The sequence below is a fragment of the Loxodonta africana genome, chromosome 19 (assembly GCF_030014295.1).
Source record: "Loxodonta africana isolate mLoxAfr1 chromosome 19, mLoxAfr1.hap2, whole genome shotgun sequence".
Taxonomy (NCBI): domain Eukaryota; kingdom Metazoa; phylum Chordata; class Mammalia; order Proboscidea; family Elephantidae; genus Loxodonta; species Loxodonta africana.
The window spans coordinates 38,821,606-38,842,061 of NC_087360.1; the positions used below are offsets into that span (position 1 = coordinate 38,821,606).

The 20,456-nt window shown below is 38.5% G+C and overlaps 1 protein-coding gene across 1 annotated transcript; it reads right to left on the minus strand.

Annotated features, from left to right (window-relative positions):
* Positions 1-1,234: 1,234 nt before the first annotated feature.
* DEFB108B (defensin beta 108B) lies at positions 1,235-1,472 on the minus strand (the record flags this gene model as incomplete). Its single annotated transcript, XM_023551213.2, has 1 exon — positions 1,235-1,472. A coding segment is annotated over one exon (201 nt), but the record flags the coding sequence as incomplete, so codon positions are not given.
* Between the last annotated feature and the right edge of the window lie 18,984 nt (positions 1,473-20,456).

A 20,456-nucleotide genomic window follows, 5' to 3' on the forward strand; every position in this document is an offset into this window, starting at 1 on the left:
TTCTAACGGGGGTGAGGTGATATCTCATTGTGATCTTCCTAATGGCTAACGATATTGAACATCTTTTCCTGTGTAGGTAATATACATTTATTTTGTTTTTACAATCTTCCAGTGACGTGGGTGAGGTTTCCACAACTTTTCACACAAAAGAAAACTCTTATCAATGTGGTTGTCTTTACTCAAAGCAACTAAAATCATCTCTAAATTAAGCAAGAACATAATGTGTGGAAAACACCAAGTGGCTGTTTTAGGAGAATAATGCCTCTTTCTCCCACCAAAGATATCCATATTTTAATCCATGGAAACTGTTCATATTTTACCTTCCGTGGCAAAGTGGAATTGTAGTTGCAAGTGGAATTAAGGTTGCTAATCAGTTGATCTTAAAATAGGGAGATTATCTTGGATTATGCAGGTGGGTCCAGTTTCCAATGAAAAAGGGAGAAAGAAGGAAAATTTGGAGTGATGCAATGTGATAAAGATTCAATCCACCATTGCTGGTTTTAATGATGGAAAAAGGGACCTATAAACCAAGATATGTGAGTGGTCTCTAGAAGCTGAAAAAAGCAAGGAAATGTATTATTTCCTAGAAACTCCATAAGGGAACTCAGCCCTGCAAATACCTTGACATTAGCCCAGTGAGAACTGTGTCAGACTTCTAGCCTATACAGCTATAAGGTAACACATTTGTGTTGTTTTGACTTTGTGGTAATTTGTTACAGCAGCAATAAGAAACTAATATGGTGGCTTACAGGATAGAAAGAAAAGCTGAATATTCAGACCCAGTGAAATGTGAGAACTAGGGAAATCTCATGAATGTCAGCCAAGTGTACATGGACCGGCCAGGAGCACTGCCTATCAAAAGGTTGCAGATGAAATTTCCTTTTATCTAGGTGTTACTCTGTTCATGATTTGGATTTCTGGTGAAGTTTGATTGATTTGGAGAAATTTGATTATTTACGTTTCCTCAGTGCTGTTTGTTAGGGAGGGAGGCCCCATGGAATGAGGTAGTGCATTTTCCCAAAAGAAAAGGGGAGCAGTCCCCTCGGATGAAGGGTGAAAGGATGCAGTTCCAGTCACAAAAACAGGTCATTTTCAACAGGATGGACTATGTTAGGAACCAAACAGTAATCAAGTGATAATTTATAACAAGAATTTTAAAAAATAGGTTGTGTTTGCTGACTTTGGCTTTATTGAAAACTCAGTAAGAATCTAAAGGCAGAGAAAGGAGAGAGAGAATGGCAATAATGAAACATCTAAACAAACAAAAGTCTTCAGGTCTTGCGTGCAGCACTCTTAGTGCTCTCCGTACTCTCAGCTTTTGGTTGATCCAACAGGGGCATGCAGCATGGTCGCCTATCTAAACATTTGCCAACGAGGATCTCTGTTTCAATGCAAAATTCCCGGCAGAAGCCATTTGGACGCTCACAAACCTCCTTGAACTTGCCCCTGGCTGCATAGAAAAAAGAGTTATTTTAACCAGTCTTACCAGTTTTTATTGAATTACATGACAGGAATGGAAGAAATGTTGTATGGCTTTTTGTTCATCTGTCAATACTTAAAATTTTGATGTCACAAAGAATTGGATTTCTGGCATCCTTGAAAAATCTGGCAATATTGGGAACCAAATCCAAACCAAACCATTTGCTGTTGAGCCCGTTCTGACTCATGGCAACCTCATGTGTTTTAGGGTGGAACTGCATTCCATACGGTTTTCAGTTGTTGCACCTAGTAACAAAATGCTGAAGCTGAGTAGCCCTGCCCCCTTTAGAGGGTCATCCACACTTCAGCTTATCTCAGTTTTTCTCACCACTTTTTGTCTCCCAGCACTGATGGAGAAGGCAGTTTTTATTTAACATCAGTCTTGTACTGCTGATTTTTCTAGAGTAGAAAAAACTTTTTAGGGAAGAGAAAAAATATTCACTGTTGTTAGCATATATAAATATATATATGTTGGCTTTAACAATGGAGAAAGGGAGCTATGAGTCAGCCTCTAGAAGCTGAAAAAAGCAAGGAAATGGATTATTCCCTAGATACTCCATTTTTTTTTTTTTTTTTTACTCCATAAGGAAACTCAGCTCCGCCAATATTTTGATGGTAGTCCAGTGAGAGCTGTGTCAGACTTCTAGCCTACACAACTATAAGGTAAGACATTTGTGTTGTTTTAAGTTTGTGGTAAGCTTGCTGTCAAGTCAAGTCAGTTCTGACTAATAGTGACCTCTCTACAACAGAACAAAACACTGCCCAGTCCTGTGCCATCCTCACAATCATTGGTAAACATGAGTCCATTGTTGCAGCCACTGTGTCAGTCCATCTTATTGAGGGTCTTCCTCTTTTCCACTGACCCCCTACTTTACCAAACTTGATGTCCTTCTCCAGGGACTGGCCCCTCCTGATAACATGTCCAAAGTCCATGAGACAAGTCTCATTATCTAGCATTCTGGCTGTACATCTTCCAAGACAGATTTGTTTGCTCTTCTGGCAGTCCATGGAATATTCAATATTCTTTGCCAACAGCATAATTCAAAGACATAAATTCTTCAGTCTTCCTTATTCTTTGTCCAGGTTTTGCACGCATGTGATGAGATTGAAAATACCCTGGCTTGGGTCAGGTTTACCTTAGTCCCCAAAGTGACATCTTTGCTTTTCAATACTTTAAAGAGGTCTTTTGTAGCAGATTTGCCCAATGCAATACGTCATTTGATTTCTTGATTGCTGCTTCCATAAGCATTTATTGTGGATCCAAGTAAAATGAAATCCTTGACAACTTCAACCATTTCTCCATTTATCATGATGTTGATTATTGATCCAGTTGTGAGGATTTTTGTTTTCTTTATGTTGAGTGTAATCCATACTGGAGGCTGTAGTCTTTGATTTTCATCAGTGTTAACACTTTAGGGAAATTGTGAGAGGATATTTAATATCCTACATCTTTAATATGCAAATAGTGACTGCTGCACTGTTTCTTACAACCTGTTAACTCATTATCTCTCTGGCACTGAAGCTGAAGGTCTCTGAGGCTGCAATCCTGCCCTAGGATTACATACACTGAGAATAAAATATTCAGATTATTCTTAAGGACTGGACAATTTTTTTTTTGTTGCTGTTGTTCAAAACATTGAATATTATTTGATCTATGCCCTGAAGTATGACTGTTTTGGAGATGCGACAAACCCATCGAAGTGTTCAATGATTTAATTCTAAGCAGTCTCCATAAGTAAACAAATGTACCTTTTCCTTGATGACTTCTTAAGCTCTTTGCTGACAGTAGGAGAAGCATTGAAACCAGTGTTTCTGTTTTGTGTTTGCACCCATGTTTTATTTTTAAATCTGAATCTGCAACATAAAGGACAATTCTTTTTTTTAATTGTCCTTTATGTTGCAGATTCAGATTTAAAAATAAAACATGGGTGCAAACACAAAACAGAAACACTGGTTTCAATGCTTCTTTTTTTTAATTGTCCTTTAAGTGAAAGTTTACAAATCAAGTCAGTCTCTACAAAAACTTGTACACACCTTGCTATGAAACCCTAGGTGACCTCCCCTAATGTGACAGCACACTCCTCCTCTCCACCCTGTATTCCCCGTGTCAATTCTACCAGCTCCTGTCCCCTTCTGCCTTTTCATCTCACCTCCAGACAGGAGCTGTCCACATAGTCTCATGTGTCTACTTGAACCAAGAAGCTGACTCCTAACCACTGTCATTTTCTGTCTTGTAGTACAGTTCAATCCCTGTCTGAAGAGTTGGCTTCGGAAATGGTTCCAGTCTTGGGCTAACAGAGGGTCCGGGGGCCATGACCTCTAGGGTCCCTCAGTCTCAGTGAGACCATTATTTCTGGTCTTTTACTGAGAATTTGAGGCCTGCATTCCACTGTTCTCCTGCTCCATCAGGGATTCTCTGTTGTGTTCCCTGTCAGGACAGTCATCCGTGGTAGCCGGGCACCTTCTAGTTCTTCCAATCTAAGACTGATGGAGTCTCTGGTTTAAGTGGGCATTTCTGTCTCTTGGGCTCATATTTACCTTGTGTCTTTGGTGTTCTTCATTGTTTGCTCCAAGTGGGTTGAGACCAATTGATGCATCTTAGATGGGTGCTTGCGAGCTTTTAAGACCCCGGACGCCACTCAACAAAGTGGAATGCAGAATGTTTTCTTAATACATTTTGTTAGGCCAATTGACCTAGATGTCCCCTGAAACCATGGTCTCCAGACCCCCGTCCCTGCTACTCTGGACTTCAACATGTTTGGTTGTATTCAGGAAACATCTTTGCTTTTGGTTTAGTCCTGTTGTGCTGACCTCCCCTGTATTGTGTGTTGTCTTACCTTTCACCTAAAATAGTTCTTGTCTACTACCTAATTAGTGAATACCCCTATCCCTCCCTACCCAGCCTCGTAACCATCAAAAGAATATTTTCTTCTGTTTTTATAATAATATTTTCTTGCATTCTTGTAATAATGGTTTCATACAATATTTGTCCTTTTGCAACTGACTAATTTCACTCAGCATAATGCCTTCTAGATTCCTCCATGTTATGAGATGATTCATGGATTAATCATTGCATAGTATTCCATTATGTGAATATACCATAATTTATTTATCCATTCATCCATTGATGGGCACCTTGGTTGTTTCCATCTTTTTGCTATTGCAAATAGTGCTACAATGAACATGTGTGTGCATGTACCTGTTCCTCTGAGGGCTCTTATTTCTCTAGGATATATTCCAAGGAATGGGATTGCTGGATCTTATGGTAGTTCTACTTCTAGCTTTTTTAAGGGAGTGTCAAATGGATTTCCAAAGTGGTTGTACCATTTTACATTCCCACCACCCACCCACCCACAGCTGTCGAATCGACTCTGACTCATAACGATCCTACAGGAATGCCTGGTAGATTTGAACAGCCAACCTCTTGGTTAGCAGCCGTAGCACTTAACCACTACACCACCAGGGTTTCCACATTCCCACCAGCAGTGCATAAATGCTCGGGTCTCTCCACAACCTCTCCAACATTTATTGTTTTGTGTTTTTTGGAATAATGTCAGCCTTTTTGGACTGAGATGGTACCTCATTGTCGTTTTTATTTTTATTCCTTTAATGGCTGATGATCGTGAGCATTTTCTTATGTATTTGTTAGTCGCCTGAATCTCTTCTTTGGTGAATTGCTGGCTCATATCCTTTGCCCATTTTTTAAATTGGGTTATTTGTCTTTTTGTTGTTGAGGTTTTGTGATACCGTGTAGATTTTAGAGATCAGACACTGATTGGATTTGTCATAGCCAAAAACTTTTTCCCAGTCTGTAGGTAGTCTTTTTATTCTTTTGGTGAAGTCTTTGGATTAGCATAAGTGTTTGATTTTTAGGATTTCCCAATTATCTAGTTTTTCATCTGGTGTTTATGCATTGTTAGAAATGTTTTGTATACTGTTTATGCCATGTATTAAGGTTCCTAGTGTTGTCCCTATTTTTTCTTCCGTGTTATTTATCATTTCAGTTTTTATATTTAGGTCTTTGATCTATTTTTGAGTTAGTTTTTGCGTATGGTGTGAGGTATCGGTCTATTTTCTTTTTTTTTTTCAAATGGATATCCAGTTACACCAGCACCATTTGTTAAAGAGCCTGTCTTTTCCTCATTTAATGGATTTTGAGCCTTTGCCAAATACCAGCTGCTCATAGGTGGATGAATTTATATCTGGACTTCCAATTCTTTTCCACTGGTATATGTATCTGTTGTTGTACAAGTACCAGGCTGTTTTGACTACTGTGACGGTATAATAGGTTCTAAAATCAGGTAGGGTGAGGCCTCCCACTTTGTTCTTTTTGAGTAATGCTTTACTTATCTGGGGTCTCTTCCCCTTCCACATGAAGTTGATGATTTATTTCTCCATATCATTAAAACATGTCACTGGAATTTGGATGGGAATTGCATTGTGTCTATAGATCCCTTTGGGTAGAATAGACATTTTCACAATGTTGAGTCTTCATATCATGAGCAAGGTATGTTTTTCCACTTATGTAGGTCTCTTTTGGTTTCTTGCAGTAGTGTCTTGTAGTTTTCTTTGTATAGGTCTTTTAAATCTCTGGTTAGATTTATTCCTAAGTATTTTATCTTTTTTAGGGCTATTGTAAATGGTATTGATTTGGTGATTCTGTTCGACTTTCTCTTTGTTGGTGTAGAGGAATCCAACTGATTTTTTGTATGTCTGTCTTGTATCCTATACTCTGCTGAACTCTTCTATTAGTTTCAGTGGTTTTCTTGTAGATTCTGTAGTGTTTTCTATATATAAGATCATGTCATCTGCAAATAGATATACTTTTACATCTTCCACAAAAGTCAATTCTTGAATAGCTTCAAATCAGTAGGAGTTTATCGCACATTCAATAAACGTTTACTGAATTTAATTGAAATTCAGATGCATTAAAATGAACTTCCCTGTTTAGTGTTTAGAAAGCAATTAGTTAATGGACCAAAAGACTAATGTTTTCACCTAAAATGTGAATTTAGAAATAAACTTAAGGGGAAAAATTATTGAAAAAAAGTTAATGATCAGTTTAAGTGTTGAGCACTAGGTAGAAACCAGTCAAAATGTTAGTTTTTGGATGTTTGGGCTTTACATTTCTTCCTTTTAGCTGTATCTAGCTCAAGAACTGTATGTATGTGTCTGCGTGTATATCCATTTACCTTGGGATATAATTGGCATATTGCCACAAATTAGGTTTATAGAGGGGTCATCTGAGATTAGTATATTATAAAGGATGAACATGTGCTGTGTGATGAATTTATCTTGGACATTTGAATAGTCTCTTTTGTAGTTCTATGGTTGTTTACCCCTCTCACCTCACTGCTTGAGGATGAATTCCTCTAGGGCATGGATCATGTCTTATTCTTTCCTGTATATATTCCAGAACCTGGTCTAGGTGCTGGCATATAATAGTTATTCACTACATAATTTTGGGATAATATTTTCCACATCGTAACATGTTTGGCGGAAATTTATTGTTACTCTCAGTGCACATGTTTGGAATTACGTTTGCTATTTTGCTGCAAATGACTCCATGGAATACTAAATTCTCAAATCACAAAAGAGCTTTGTAAAAATATGACATACACATTTGTAGGAATTCAAGCCACATTAGCTGCATTTTTTTTTTTTTTTGCTTTTTTTTCTATTAGTTCTTTGTTACTGAATGTAATATATTGCATGCTGTACGGACATTGTGTCATTTCTAGATATTTCCTTCAGAAACATTAGGTTAGAGTTAAAACGAACATCATGGATTATCTTTTCCAATCATTTCATTTTGCAAATGAGGAAATGAGAAGCAATATCCTCAGAAATACCTTGCTAATGAGGGAAGGGACAGGGACAGAACTAAAGCTTGTGTGTTCCTAACCCCATTCTATTTCCCCCTCTTGCTCCCTGTTTGTATTCTCCTCTTCCCAACCTTCCAAAAAGAAAATCTGAAGTCCTGTTGCAAATGACCACCTAAGGACAAGAGAAGGTTCCCCCATTCCATGTAGACTGTGTTTTTTCCTCTAGTCTTGGTACAGTCCATTTTGGCTACAAGTAATGTTATTGCCTCTGCTCTCCAACCATCATATTGCTTTCCTCTACTTTGGCTGAGTGACAGTGAAAACAAAAAATGAATCTGTTTACCAAATTTTGAAGTTTTAAAATTTGATTGAAAGCATTCATATCCCAGGGATATGAATGCCATACATATATTTTAAAATATTTTAACATAGTTTTCCCCATCAAACCCATCTATTTAGTGAGGGTGACTGTTTAGTAAGTTCTAATTAGATGGATCTTCAGTGTTGCCATAAAGACAACTATCTTTTAAGTCGAAGTCATCAGTTTTACGTACTACCGAGTTACTATAAGTGGATATAGAATCACCTTTAACCAGTCTTTAGAGAACCATACAATGGCAGCAGCACAACAGAACCCAAGGGTGGGATATGGAATGAAAGTCAGCAAATGAAGATAAAGCCTTGTTCTGACATTTAGCTCACTCTTCACTTTTCAGGGCCTTGAGTTTCTCCTCTATAAAATAAGGAAAATGGACAAGATCATTTTCAAGACAGCCAGTCTTGTCACTGATGATTTAATACTGTCTGCAGTTATCATGGTCTCTGTGCTAATCATAACAAGGCTAGCTATTCTTTTATTTATTTTATTTTTTTTTGGAATTTGTTTTAAAAATTAACTTATTTTTTCTTTGAAAAAAGGAGAAAGCAATTTCGAGTTAATTCATAAAGTGTTTTGTGAGTCTTTTATATGTCAGCTCTTCACAATGGGATGAGGTAGCTTGACCCTAGCCCTGGGAGTATACCTCCAGGCTAGTCTGTCATTTTTTTCAACACCCGTGTGGAGTGTGAGATAGAAGATATACTTCACATACACACACACACACAAATACACACACACAACTGGTAGATGCAATACTTTAATAGATGCAATAGTAGATGTAAGAATGGACGCAGAGGATATGAGGACACGTGTGTCTCAGTACTTGTGGAGGTTTAGGTCAACTGTGGGTGAGCCATGAGAGGATTTAAAGGGGGTATGCCATGTGGATGAGAAGAAAAAAGATGTCTGTATAAAAAATTTGGGGGAGACTTCCAACCAACATGGTGCCATAGACAGAAGCATCACACTGTCCCTCCGCAGAAAGGACCCGAAAAACTAAGTAAAAGAGAGACAAACTTCATTCTGGAACCTGAAATGTCAAATGAAGAACTCACCAAACACCAAATAGAGTAAGAGACTGACAGAGAACAGAGAGTGAAGAGAGATATGTACAGAGACCCCTATCAATTAACGCAACAGAGATTCATCATCTTGGACTCCTATTGGATGATGGGAAAACAGTTTCGTGGAGCTCCCAGCAGGAGACAGGGCACCGGGTAACAAGTGATACACGTTTTCCCACTCCCCATCCTCTCTCCACTGCTCTACCTCTGCACTTCCTGGCCAGCAGCAGCAGTTCGGCTGGCCGGGAAGTGTAGACTCACCCTGGCCACATCAGAGTTCAGTGGACAGGGAGTATGGGAAAGCAGCTTCATGAAGTTCCCAGCAGGAGACAGACCACCCAGTAACCAGCAATATATGCTTCCTAACCCCCACCCTTTTTCCCACGCCTCTTTGACCTCCTCTCATTCCTGCAGCCACAGTCTCTTGGCTGAAAGGCAATTGCTTCGGCCCTGGGCCAGTTGGATTTTCCCCACCCACACTAGCCAGCTCACTGAGTGCCATTTGTCTGTTGCTGATATTGCTTTTTTCCATTTCTTTTGGTTTCTTCTGTGCCTCCAACCGCCTCCCTCTCCTTTCTCTCAAACACCTGGCTCTGTGTGCCATCTTTTCTTCTTGAAAGGCTGTCAAGTACCACTCAACTGGGGAACCCTCCCTTGGCCCATGACACCATGCTGGTGGGATCCCTGGACTTTTTTTTTTTTTTTTTTGCTTTGTTTTGTTTTGCTTTGTTCTGTTTTGTTTCGTTTGTATGTTTGCTTTCTTTTTCTTTTTGCAGCTTGGAGACCCTTCTAGCCAGGCTGCACTGCACAACTTAGGAGCCATTTCCCCGGTCTGAGCAACACCTGGGGGCATTTCTTTTTTCTTTCCCTCTCTCTTTTTTATTTTTCTTTCTTTTTTTCCCTTTTTGTCTTTCTTCATTTCTCAGTTCTCCTCTCTATACTTACCTTCGTTTCCTGTCTCCTGAATACTTGGTGCTGTGTGAAATCTATATCCACTCTAGCCAGGCTATACTGTGCAGCCTAGAAGTGACTTCCCAGATCTTCACAACTGCACCAGTGGGACTCCTAAGGGCTTTTATTTTATTTTCCAAATTTTTACCTAGTATTTTGTCTTTCTTTTCCCCTTTTTTCTTTTTGTTTTTCCCCATTTCTCATTTTCTCATCTCTCCCTTGGCACTCTTTTTTTTTTTTTTTTTTTTTTGCTTATTTGCTTGTTTGTTTTTGGCTCCTGTTTCTCTCTCCTTTCTCCTCTTTCTCATACACATATTAGCTCCACACAACCTCCTACCTCCCTCCTGCTTACCTGCCCCATGCACTGAACGTCACAGCCCCAAGCAATAAAGACATGGCATACCGGAACCTGCCCAGCACTGATTCCTGGCCTGCCCTGTCAGCCCTAGTATGTGCACAAACAATCCATCCCAGCCCCTTCCCTTCAGCTGGGCCTGTCCTGCTGCACAATAGCTGAGTGACTGACCCTACCTATTGGATAAGGAGGTGAAAAGTATGACCACAGACAAGCAAACAGCAAAGAACACTCAGCCCATCTGCTCAGACATAACCAAATAAAACAAAAGACCAGGACAAAATAAACAGATCTACAATCAATAAATGAAGAAAATAACTACTGAATGTCCCAAAGACAGCAGACTACATCAAAATATATTAAAAAACAGGACAGGATGGTATCAGTAGATGTTTAAAATAAAACAGCAAATAACTTCCCAGTAGAAGAAAAGGAACTAGAACTATCTAGAATTGAAATCTCTAATATTCAGAGCTATCCAAGAATTGAAGCAAAAAATAGACAAAAACGAGGAAAAATAGACAAATTCATGGAAAAGGCAGAGAAATTCATAGAAAATGCAAACAAAAAATTGAAGAATTCAGGAAAATAATACAGGGACAAAAGGCCAAAATAAATTCACAACTAGAAATCACACAAAAACAACAATTAGAAATCTAAAAGATAAACATCAAGATTTCAAAAATGAACAGTGTCATAAAAGGGCTGAGGAGCAGGTTTGAAATGATGGAAGACAGGATCAGTGAAATTGAAGACAAATACTTGGATACAACTCTGTTTGAGGAAAAATTGGAAAAATGAAGAAACCTGGAGAATTATGTAGGATACAGCCAAAAGCAAAAATTTGTGAGTGATCAGGGTTCCAGAAGGGGGGGGGGCGGACACAGAGAGGATCATTAAAGAACTGCTGACAGGATACTTCCCTCATATCATGAAAGATGAAAAGCTGACCATCCAAAAATCCCAACGAATGCCATATAGTATAGACCTCAAAAGAAAATCAGCTAGGCATATTATAATCACAGTCACTAAAACCAAAGACAAAGTCCTGAGAGGAGCTCAGGAAAAACAAAAAGTCACATACAGAAGAGAAACAATAAGACTCAACTGATTATTTGGCAGAAACTATGCAGGCAAGAAGAGAACAGAATGACATATATAAAATCTTGAAAGAAAAAAATTGCCAACCAAGAATAATATACCCTGCAACACGCTAAATCAAATATGATGGTGAAATTAGGACATTTCCAGATAAACAGAAATTAAGGGAATATGTCAAAAAAAAAAAAAACTTACAAGAATTATTAAAGGGAGTCCTTCTGTCTGAGAGCAAACAACATCAGACCATAGCCTGAATATAGGATGCAAGATTGTACCAGCCAGATACTAATCTAGGAAATGAACTCTCAAGGACCTTCTAAAACCAAAAGAATTGCAACAGGGAACCAGAGAGGTTAATCTCTAAATGACAACAACATCAGAACAATAAAAGAGGGGATAAATGGTGTAGGTATAGAACTTTCTAATGAAGAGAAAAGCAAAGTGATACCAAGTAACATTAGACTGGTTCAAACCTAGAAAGATAAGGGTAAATTTCAAATTTGCCACAAAGAAGTTAACAAACCTACTCTACTCTTAAAAATAAAGAAGAAAAACATAAATTTTCAACAACTCAAAAAAATACAGAAACAAAAGAAATCCACGAGAGAAACTCAGCCCAGAAGAGTAAGAGGAAAAAAGAAAACATTAGCACCACAAAAAAAGCACTACAAAATGACAGAAATAAGCTGACATCTTTCAATAATTACACTGAATGTACATGGCCTAATGCACCCATAAATAGACACAGAGTGATAGAATGGGTAAAAAAAACAGAATCCATCAATGTGCTGTCTACAACAGACACACTTAGAAACAAAGACATAAATTTATTAAAAATCAAAATATAGAAAAAACTACAACAAGCAAATAACTACCAAAAAAAGAGCAGGAGCAGCAATACTAATCTCAGATAAAATAGACTTTGAAAAAAAAACCCATAAAAGACAAAGAAGGGGACAACCCTGGTGGCATTGTGGTTAAGTGCTATGGCTGCTAACCAAGAGGTCAGCAGTTCAAATCTGCCAGGCACTCCTTGGAAACTCTATGGGGCAGTTCTACTCTGTCCTATAGGGTCACTATGAGTTGGAATCAACTGGATGGCAGTGGGTTGGGTTATATAATAACGATTAAGGGATGATGCATAATGAAGACTTAACCATAATAAACATCTACTCACCCAATGACAGAGCTCCCAAATACATAAAACAAACTCTTAAAGCACAGAAAAGAGAAATTGACAGTTCCACAATAATAGTAGGAGACTTCAACACACCACACTCAGTAAAGGACAGAACATATAGAAAAAAACTCAACAAAGATACAGAACAGCTAAAGGGCAAAATCAGCCAACTTGACCTCATAGACATATACACAATACCCCACCCAACAGCTGCAAAGTACACATTCTTTTCCAATGCACATGGGACTTTCTCCAGAATAGACCACATCTTAGGCCACAGAGCAACCTTCAACAAAATCCAAAACATTGAGATAACACAAAGTACTTTCTCTGATAACAACACCATCAAAGTAGAAATTAACAACAGAAAGAGCAAGGAAAAAAATCAATTACATGGAAACTGAGTAACACCCTGCTTAAAAACCACAGGGTAATAGAAGAAATCAAAGATGGGATCAAAATTTCCCAGAATCAAACGAGAATGAAAACACATCATAGCAAAACCTTTGGGACACAGCAAAGGCCATCCTCAGAGGTCAATTTACAGCATTAAATGCACATATCAAAAAAGAAGAGAGGGAAAAAAATCAAAACATTAGCTACACAACTTGAACAAATAGAAAGAGAACAGCAAAAGAAGCCCACAGCCGCCAGAAGGAAATAATAAACATCAGAGCAGAAATAAATAGAGGATAGAAAAACAATAGAAAAAATCAACAAAACCAAAAGTTAGTTCTTTGAAAGGATCAACAAAATCTGACAAAACACTGGACAAATTGACAAAAGAAAAACATGAGAAGACACAAATAACCCAAACAATAAATGAAATGGGGGACATTACAGCAGACCCAACTGAAATAAAAAAAGGAACGTAACACCTTATTATGAAAATGCTATACTGCAATAAATTTGAAAACCTGGAGGAAGTGGACAAATTTCTAGAAGCACACTACCTACGCGAACTAACACAAAATGATGTTGAAAATCTGAACAGACTTATATATAACAAGAGAAGACTTTGGAAAGGTATTAAAAAAAAAAAACAAAAAAAACCCAGAAAAAAAAAAAAAAAAACCCTGGCCTAGATGGCTTCAGTGGAGAATTTTGCCGAACATTCAAAGAAGAGCTTACACGAGTATTACTCAAACTATTTCAGAACACAGGAAAGGAAGCAATACTTCTTTGAATTCATTCTATAAAGCCAGCATAACCCTGATACCAAAACACCCCCCCAAAAAGAAAATTACAGACCACTATTTGTCATGAATATAGATGCAAAAATCCTCAAAAAACTTCTAGCCAGTGGAATTCAGCATGGTATCAAAGAAATAATACACCACAACCAAGTACAATTCATACCAGGTATGCAAGGATGGTTTAACCTTAGAAAATCAATCAACTTAATCCACCACATAAATAAAAGGAAAGTATCATATGATCCTCTCAATCAACTCAGTAAAGGCATTCAACAAAGTCCAACACCCATTCCTGATAGAGTCTCAATAAAATAGTTAGAGAAAGGAAACTTATCAACATAATAAAGGGAATCTATGCAAAACCAATGGCAGCATCATTCTTTTTTTTTTTTAATTTTTATTGAGCTTCAAGTGAACGTTTACAAATGAAGTCAGTCTGTCACATATAAGTTTATATACACCTTACTCCATACTCCCACTTGCTCTCCCCCTAATGAGTCAGCCCTTCCAGTCTCTCCTTTCATGACAATTTTGCCAGCTTCCAACCCTCTCTACCCTCCCATCCCCCCTCCACACAGGAGATGCCAACACAGTCTCAAGTGTCCACCTGATACAAGTAGCTCACTCTTCATCAGCATCTCTCTCCTACCCACTGTCCAGTCCCTTCCATGTCTGATGAGTTGTCTTCGGAAATGGTTCCTGTCCTGTGCCAACAGAAGGTTTGGGGACCATGACCACTGGGATTCCTCTAGTCTCAGTCAGACCATTAAGTCTGGTCTTTCTGTGAGAATTTGGGGTCTGCATCCCACTGTTCTCCTGCTCCCTCAGGGGTTCTCTTTTGTGCTCCCTGTCAGGGCAGTCATCGGTTGTGGCCAGGCACCAACTAGTTTTTCTGGTCTCAGGATGATGTAAGTCTCTGGTTCATGTGGCTCTTTCTGTCTCTTGGGCTCATAGTTATCGTGTGATCTTGGTGTTCTTCATTCTCCTTTGATCCAGGTGGGTTGAGACCAATGGATGCATCTTAGATGGCCGCTTATTAGCATTTAAGACCCCAGATGCCACATTTCAAAGTGGGATGCAGAATGTTTTCGTAATAGAATTATTTTGCCAATTGACTTAGAAGTCCCCTTAAACCATGGTCCCCAAACCCCCGCCCTTGCTCTGCTGACCTTTGAAGCATTCAGTTTATCCCGGAAATTTCTTTGCTTTTGGTCCAGTCCAGTTGAGCTGACCTTCCATGTATTGAGTATTGTCCTTCCCTTCACCTAAAGTAGTTCTTATCTACTAACTAATCAGTAAAAAACCTCTCCCTCCCTCCCTCCCTCCCCCCCTCATAACCACAAAAGTATGTGTTCTTCTCAGTTTATACTATTTCTCAAGATCTTATAGTAGTGGTCTTATACAATATTTGTCCTTTTGCCTCTGACTAATTTCGCTCAGCATAATGCCTTCCAGATTCCTCCATGTTATGAAATGTTTCACAGATTCGTCACTGTTCTTTATCGATGCGTAGTATTCCATTGTGTGAATATACCACAATTTATTTAACCATTCATCCATTGATGGACACCTTGGTTGCTTCCAGCTTTTTGCTATTGTAAACAGAGCTGTTTGTGTGAAGGCTCTTATTTCTTTTGGGTATATTCCGAGGAGTGGGATTTCTGGATTGTATGGTAGTTCTATTTCTAACTGTTTAAGATAATGCCAGATAGATTTCCAAAGTGGTTGTACCATTTTACATTCCCACCAGCAGTGTATAAGAGTTCCAATCTCTCCGCAGCCTCTCCAACATTTATTATTTTGTGTTTTTTGGATTAATGCCAGCCTTGTTGGAGTGAGATGGAATCTCATCGTAGTTTTAATTTGCATTTCTCTAATGGCTAATGATCGAGAGCATTTTCTCATGTATTTGTTAGCTGCCTGAATATCTTCTTCAGTGAAGTGTGTGTTCATATCTTTTGCCCACTTCTTGATTGGGTTGTTCGTCTTTTTGTGGTTGAGTTTTGACAGAATCATATAGATTTTAGAGATCAGGCACTGGTCGGAGATGTCATAGCTGAAAATTCTTTCCCAGTCTGTAGGTGGTCTTTTTACTCTTTTGGTGAAGTCTTTAGATGAGCATAGGTGTTTGATTTTTAGGAGCTCCCAGTTATCTGGTTTCTCTTCGTCATTTTTGGTAATGTTTTGTATTCTGTTTATGCCTTGTGTTAGGGCTCCTAACGTTGTCCCTATTTTTTCTTCCATGATCTTTATCATTTTAGTCTTTATGTTTATGTCTTTGATCCACTTGGAGTTAGTTTTTGTGCATGGGGAAACATCATTCTTAATGGAGAAAGGCTGAAAACATTCCCCTTGAGAACAGGAGCACAACAAAGATGCCCTTTATCACTATTCCTAGCTAGAGCAATAAGGCAAGAAAAAGAAATAAAGGGCATCCAAATTGGTAATGAAGAAGTTAAATTGTCCCTATTTGTGGGTGATATGATACTATACACAAAAGACTCCATGAAAAACTACTGGAACTAAAACTACTGAAAGATTCAGCAGAGTCACAGGATACAAGATAAACACACAAAAATCAGTTGGATTCCTATACATCAGTAAAGAGAAGGATGAAAAGAAATTCAGGGAAACAATACCATTTATAATAGCCCCTAAACAAATAAAATACTTAGGAATAAATATAACTAGGGATGTAAAGGCCTATACAAGCAAAACTACAAAACACTACTGCAAGAAACCAAGAGATCTACAGAAAAGGAAAAACATACCATTCTCATGGATACGTAGACTCAACATTGTGGAAATGACAATTCTACCCAAAGCTATCTGCAAATACAATACAATCCCAATCTAAATACCAACAACATTCTTTAAAGAGATGGAAAAACTTATTGTTAACATTACATGGAAAGGAAAGAAGCCTCGGATAAGTAAAGCACTATTGAAAAAGAAGAATAGAGTAGGAAGACTCCCACTACCTGACCTCAGAACTGACTATACAGCTACAGTAGTCAAAACAGCCTGGTACTGCTACAACGGACCAATGGAACAGAATTGAGAACCCAGATGTAAATCTATCCACCTACAGTCACCTGATCTTTGACAAGGGTCCAAAGTCCATCAAACGGGGAAAAGACAGTCTTTTTCACATATGGTCCTGGCAAAACTGGATGTCCATCTGTAAAAAAAGAAACAAGACCCATACCTCATACCATATGCAAAAACTAATTCAAGATGGATCAAAGATCTAATATAAAGTAAAAAACTATGAAGTTCATAGAAGAAAAAATAAGATCAACGCTAGAGGCCCCAATACACATCATTAATAGGATACAAACCGCAACCAACAATACACAAACTCCAGAATACAAGCTAGGTAACTGGGGCCTTCTAAAAATTAAAGACTTATGCTCATCAAAAGACTTGACCAAAAGAGTAAAAGGAGAACCTACGGGCTGGGAAAAAAAAAATTTTGGCTATTACAAATCAGACAAAGGTTTAATCTCTAAAGTCGACAAGAAAATCCAACACCTCTACAACAAAAAGACCAATAATCCATGGATGTAATCCAGGAAATGAGCAGAATCTTCACCAAAGAAGGCATTCAAGTGGCCAACAGACACACGAGGAAATGCTCGCTATCACTAGGCATTAAAGAAATACAAATCAAAACCACAATGAGATACCATCTCACCCCAGCATCACTGGCATGAATCTAAAAAACAGGAAATAAGAAATGCTGGAGAGGCTGTGGGGAGATCGGAACTCTTATGCACTGCTGGTGGGAGTGAAAAATGATAAAACCATTTTGGAAAATGATATGGTGCTTCCTTGAAAAAGCTAAAAATAGAAATACCATAAGCTCCAGCTATCCAACACCTAGGAAAATATCCTAGAGGAATAAGAGTTGTCACATGAATAGACATATGCACATTATATTCATTGCAGCATTGTTCACAAAAGCAAAATGATGGAAACAGCCTAGATGCCCATCAACAAGTGAATGGATAAACAAACTGGGGTACATACACACAATGGAGTATCATACAAAGATAAAGAACAACGATGAATCTGTGAAGCATCATACAACATGGGTGAATCTGGAGGATATTATGTTGAGTGAAATAAGTCAGTCACAAAGGGACAAATATTGTATGAGACTACTACTGTACTGAAAAAGGTTTACATACAAAAAGAAAAAATCTTTGATGGTTACGAGGGAGCAGAGAGGTGAAATTGGAAAAATACTAAATAGACAGCTTTGGTTGGGGAAGCCAGGACAACCTGTACAAGGCAAGGTCATGGATGCTCCATAGACACATCCAAACTCCCCAAGGGACCGAATCACTGGGCTGAGGGCTGTGGGGACCATGGGCTCAGAGAACACCTAGCTCAAATGGCATAAGATAGTTCTACATTCTACTTTGGTGAGCAGTGTCTGGGGTCTTAAAAGCCTGTGAGCAGCCATCTAGGATATTCCCCTAGTCTCACCCCTTCAGGAGCAAGGCAGAATGAAGAAAACTAAAGATACAAGGGAAAGATTAGTCCAAAAGACTAATGGACCACATCTACCACGGCCTCCACCAGACTGAGACCAGTACAACTAGATGGTGCCTGCCTACCACCACTGACTACTCTCACAGGGACCACAATAGAGTGTCCCAGATAGAGCTGGAGAAAAATGTAGAGCAAAATTCTAACTCAGATAGAAAGACCAGACTTGCTGGCCTGACAGAGACTAGAGAAACCCTGAAAGTGTGGCCACCGTGCACCCTTTAAGCTCAGTAACAAATTCTGTCTTGGAGTTCACTCTTCAGAGAAAAATTCCACAGGCCCATAAAACAAAACTAGACTAAAGGGGCACACCAGCCCTGGGGCAAGGACTAGAAGGCAGGAGGGGACAGAAAAGCTGGTAATAGGGAACCCAAGGTTGAGAAGGGCAAGTGTTGACATGTCGTGGGGTTGTTAAACAATGTTATAAAACAGTATATGTACTGTTTAATGAGAAACCAGTTTGTTCTGTAAACCTTCATCTAAAGTACAAAAAAGTAATAATAATGATAATAAAAGGTTGGGGTAGACGGGAGTTCTATGTGAAGAAAGGAAGTGCTCTTCACCAATCCATCTCTTTCTCATCCCATTCATTAAGGAGTGCTTTCCTGTTACTGAATCTGTGCTCATTCAGCATTCATAGTATTCATTAAAAATTTATTGAGTATCTACTTTTTGTCCACAAAGGACCCTTCAATACTTTTTTACTGAGTAGTCAGATGACTAAAAGAAAAATCTGCTAGGGTGTGTGGATTTTCCAACGCCTTCCTAAATATAGCCTCACTTTACCTAATAGATCTAATTTCACCCTAAATACTCTCTATTCTTGATTTGATGTTCTAACACAAACCCCTGTGTATTTAGCGGCTGTGGTTTCCTACGGTTGTTTTCTTGTTTATTTTTAACACAAAGGATGCACAGTGCATAAATATAATCTGAGGGCTAGAGAGATTTTACAGGTCACTTGGGTAATCTCCCACTCAGTGAACTAATTCTTCCTCTCGATAAGTTTGTCGATCAAGAACTTCACCAGATGCTGTGGATGGACCTTCTCAGCAGTCAAGTTCTAGTTTTTTAACAGTTCTGATTTCTACCAAGTATTACTTTTAACATATGGAGATAATTTCCTACGATTTTCACACATTAGCCCTAGGTTCTTCTACCCTTTGGGTTGCTCCAAATAAATCCAATTACTTTGTTCACCTAAATGAATAAGTGTAGGAAAAGTAAGTGATTTCTCTAGAATTGTTTGTGAAATGACTTAATTTAATCACTTCCATTAATTGAGCACTTACTAAATTTCAGGTACTCTACTAAGCACTTTACATGCATTATTTCATCTGACTCTCTGTACTAGTGACACATAGTTGTTATTTTTGGCATTTCATACAAAAGGAAACTGAGGCTTGGAGAGGTTGTGGATTTGGGGTAAAGATTAAAACCATTATAACTAACTACACAGCCTGATATTTTACATAATAAACTATCCTGCATTTAATAAATATTTATTAATATGAACCAGGCTGGACTAAAAATTATAATCCTCCTTAAACTGTTGACTTCTCCAGCTCTTTTTTTTTTTTTCTCAGTACTGGCAGAAGGCAGGCTTGAATTTTTCAGGATTTTTTGCTTCCTCTTCTGTGTATCCCTTATTCTGTTTTCAGACCCCTTATACATGCACACATGTAAACTCACACACCAAACACACACAGAGAATATGACCAGGAGAAATTGCAGATTAAAACCTTGGGTAGATAACTCAAACACTCTCAGTAGTAAACTGATCTCATAATTTTCCTTCCAAAGTCTGCTCTAAAATTAGATTGCTTAAGGCTAATGCCTTAGACTTGCAAATCTTGACTTTTGGCATTTCTCTCTCTGCACCATATTTTATTTCTCTCTTACTTCTCACTTACAATATCTCACCCCATCCTGTGACAGCACTCTAGTTTTGGAGCTTACTCTTTCCTGCACTACAGAAATCAAGTCTACTGGCATGTGACCTCTTGGAAGGCAAGGGACACCATCTCTCTTCTTTGAATACCTGCTTCCCAGTACAGGTCCCCAGTGCAGTGGATGCTCAGTAAATAGCCAATGAACTGAACTGGTTTCCCACGTCCCTTCTCTCCGATGTATTTACTCCACATTGGCTCTCCTGAAGCAAAGTTAGAAGTGCCTTACAAGCTGTTTCTCCCAAACCTGAAGTACTGTCTACCCATTAATAGTATACAGTTCTTTAAAACACAGATTCAAAGCAGAAAATATAGATGTACCAAGAATAGGCATTTACCTTCTGTTGGAAATTTTGGGAAGTGTCCCCTTGCAAATAGCATAAAGCGTATCAACACTTCCTTAAAATATATGAGAATTCT